Source organism: Dendroctonus ponderosae, unplaced genomic scaffold (genome assembly GCF_020466585.1).
Source record: "Dendroctonus ponderosae isolate FM_Combo_2020 unplaced genomic scaffold, Dpon_F_20191213v2 Dpon_F_20191213_6, whole genome shotgun sequence".
NCBI classification, from domain to species: Eukaryota; Metazoa; Arthropoda; class Insecta; order Coleoptera; family Curculionidae; genus Dendroctonus; species Dendroctonus ponderosae.
The window spans coordinates 4,898,282-4,902,036 of NW_026018814.1; the positions used below are offsets into that span (position 1 = coordinate 4,898,282).

A 3,755-nucleotide genomic window follows, 5' to 3' on the forward strand; every position below is an offset into this window, starting at 1 on the left:
TGAATTATTTTCTACATTTGCGAGAGTGGTATGCATGTATTGAGATAAGCAGAAATAGTTTTAATTTTTCACTAGTGTACCGGCTGTTCCATACTTATGGCTTTATTAGGGTTTGGTAAATGTTGCTAAGGTTGTCGGTATTTGATCTGAAATTTACTGCTTTTGCATGTTTTTTTTTATTTGTATCATGTCTTGCATTCTTCTTTTACGATAATTGGGTTCCCTAATTAACATATCTGCCTTGTCAAAATCAAAATTATGCAACATTTGGTGTGCATGTTGTGTTAATGCTGTTTTATTTTCACTAGAATTTCTCAGGCTGTATTTAGGTATGTTCGTACATTCTCTTTTTTAAATATTGTTTAGTTTGTATTATCCCTTAAAAACTGATGAATGTTTTAACACTTTGTAAATTATAATTTGTATACGAAATGTTTTAATTGTAAATTGGTGTTTGTAGTTTGAGTAAATTTTAAATCTGATGATGGCGCTGTTGTCTCGCCGAAACGCAATGAAATAAACGATGTTTCAAAATTTTTACTTCACACTTTGACTGAGACCCAGGAAGGATAAGAATATCGTAACCTGCTATTTATGAAACATTTTTCAGATGCAAATTTATTTTCCATATCGTAGAACAGTTTAAAAATAGATTGAACTAAATGTTTGCAAACAAGTCTAAAATGAAATTTAACCGAACTTATGATTTTCTTTATATGTTTATATAAAACAATTAATTTTTATATTAATAATGAAAAAACTATATAAGCCAACTTTCCAACTTGACGTAAATAAACCTATGAAGTGATTAACATTTTAATCATACAAATTCGATTGAAACCGTCATTAGTCTGATGCCTTTTGGTGGTCATTGCCATTAAAATAATGTATATTAAACTTGAACGTATACCTTAGTCACTGTGGTCGATTATTTACACAAGAAATCAGCTTAACACATGTTGATCAGCTGCACTTCAATCAATCTGAAGCAAGAATAATTATAACAAAGTAATTCTTTTCCCGTCAAAGAAAAGTTGAAACGACGAATATTTTACTCAGAAACACTATGTCATTTAAGGAATATCGTTTGATCCATTTATCTACAAAAAAATTAAAAAGTCTTCTTTCATCTACAGTAATTCGTCGAAAAAATTCCGATCAAATCTTTATCTACAGTCTTTATGGATCTGGAAATAACTAACAGAACATTATTAAAATGTTATTGAGCTCTTAACAGGAATTCAGGGATCATGTATGCGTCCGTGGCAATTAAATGTTTAGTCTCAGTAGCTTCCCAATTTTATCTAAATCTTACATTAACCGAAAAAATTGTAAATCAATACTTCAGCAACTAAGTTTATAAATTAAAATAATCTCTAATAAAGTGCACTTTTTTCGACAGAAATTTCTCAGCTTACGATCTGTTGGATTTTACGACCTTATATAACGTATTAAAGTTCCCTATGTTTTTTGTTCTAAATGTTGTTGCTTCATTTTTCAACATATGGGTGTTTTTAATTACGGTCTACCTATTTATTACACATGATATTCTACACAATTCAATATAAATTTGTTCTGAATACATTAAAGAAAAATATTACGATAAATTGCTTACTAATTAATAATTCCAATTATTGATCTTCATTTCTACTATGTTGATACACTAGGGCTTTATGCGAAATTGTTAATTCTCATTCCAAATTCGAATGCCTAAATGTTCTAGAATTACTGCGTTCACAGAAAAATTGCCACAAAGCTTATTAAACATGCATCGGTTTGATTGATTTAGTGCTGTTGTATGCGCGTGACTTCAATTTAATGTTACATTTAATTGCGTTTTGGGAGAATTTCAACTATGTGCGAGACGTGGATTAATTCTATGCATATAGTAACTAAAATTGTCTTTTGGCATCAAAATTTGAAGACCAGTAACGCAGCCAAGAGAATCCGAAATATGTCTAAAAGTATGTCTGCAACGGAGAAAATCTAAAACACGTCTGCTATAATATTCAGGGAAAACGTAATTGGGAGTAGATTAACTCAGAGCTTTAAGCGACTAAAAGAAAACTTTCTACTTAGTTAAAATACATTTCGTGAAGCCAACACTACTGCGAAAGAAATCTAGTTTGATAAAATCACGAATTTATTGAAATTGTTGAGATACTGAAAGTCAGGAAATCTGAATGAACGTTAATAGATGCTAAATGTTCCCGGTCGAACTTTAGAAAAATCTTGCAGCTTTGTGTTGTTTCGCACATTTACTTTATTGTATCAATATCGCAATAATTATTGAACATATCCAGTAGTAAGATAGTAAATGCAACAAAATAGCCTGAACACTCATCGCCTGAACCGTTAACACACCCTTTACTAAGACTACATTTCCATGCAATTTCCAGTCAAAAAATTGACTGGAAAACGATGCGATTTGAAAGCTCTCAGTTCAATTACCTGAGTATCGAGCAACGAAAACTAGATCACCAGCACTCTTAAGATCAACTGCAAAGACATTGGCGACATTTTTCCGCCTTCCCCCTCATATGATCGGATTATGTAAAATGCAGTTGTAATTGCAACATAAAAATATAGATGCAATTGTACAATTTCTTTAGCATTATTAAATAGTATTTTTCTCTGCACTTATTCACTATTTTCAGTAAACTTTCCAAAAAATATACTACTTTTTTCAACTGATGCTAAATATAGTTTGTTTGGGTGTTAGGTGTTCCGGCCAAAAGTAAAAAGTAGTTGCTGTTATGGCATATTGCGATATGATAAATGTTTGCAAGATTTCATCATGCAGTTTCTACACACGACAATAGTGAGAAAAATCCACTTTGTCTGTTTTCCTTAAGGGTGTGGACTTATTGGCAAGGTTACCAACTTATATAAAATAGGTCATTGCTTTCAAAATATATCATTTGCAGTCAGGACAGCAAAAGGACACAACATGAACGCACTGGTAAGTTTCAAAACCATTTAACTTCTTTTAGCTTTTTTTGTTTGTTAATCTAAGTAGCAGTTGATGTGGGTGATTGTTACTTTCACTCAGCTTCTAGTTGTAAAGTCGTTTTTGGAAAAATTTACTGACTGCCATCCTAGCAAATAATTTTCAAGCCTTGTTTTGTGTGTTTATTATCTTGAATTATTGCCGTCAGTCTTGGACGATCTTGTAGATTATTAGCCAAAGTTGTGATTTTCTAAAATGAGTGTTCTCTTACAGTTAGCTTTTACTCTTCTTGGCGCTTTGGCCTATGCTCAAGCTGGTGGCATCGGTCTGGCTGGTAGCATTGACGGTGCCGCTATTATTGCTGGTCCCTCAGGAACCGTTCAGAGATCTGGCCTTGCTTCAGTGGGACCCATTGCTTCTCCAGGTGCCATTATTACTGGAGCCGGACTTGCTGCTCCTGGTAAGTAATTGAAACAACTGTCGATTCTCCGTTTCTTCGAAAAGCCCCATTTTCTACTCTTATTTTACTCGCTCAAAGCGCGGTTTTTCTCAAGATTAAATAGCTATTCAAATTTATTGTATTTTTCTTGCTTGGAACTCGCAAAAACCGATTTTGCACTGGGTGTCCAGAAATTCATTCGAGAAAATGTAATCTAACTACTTAGCATTAAAATTGTTTTCCTATTGAAAATATCAAGTTTTTCCCTCCTATACCCAGATAGCACAAAATATTACATACATATTTAGGAAATATTTATATGTTTGCTAAATATTTCAGATCAAAAGCAAGTATTTCTTAAATATT

The 3,755-nt window shown here is 32.4% G+C and overlaps 1 protein-coding gene across 1 annotated transcript in view; it reads left to right on the forward strand.

Annotated features, from left to right (window-relative positions):
• Positions 1-2,722: 2,722 nt before the first annotated feature.
• The window catches only part of LOC109540636 (elastin), a 109,952-nt gene continuing 108,919 nt past the window's right edge, over positions 2,723-3,755 (forward strand). The window contains exons 1-2 of the mRNA XM_019909072.2: positions 2,723-2,962; positions 3,224-3,410. Of these exons, the coding sequence (XP_019764631.2) occupies positions 2,951-2,962; positions 3,224-3,410 (199 nt within the window). The 5' untranslated portion in view covers positions 2,723-2,950. The remainder of the gene's footprint in view (positions 2,963-3,223; positions 3,411-3,755) is intronic.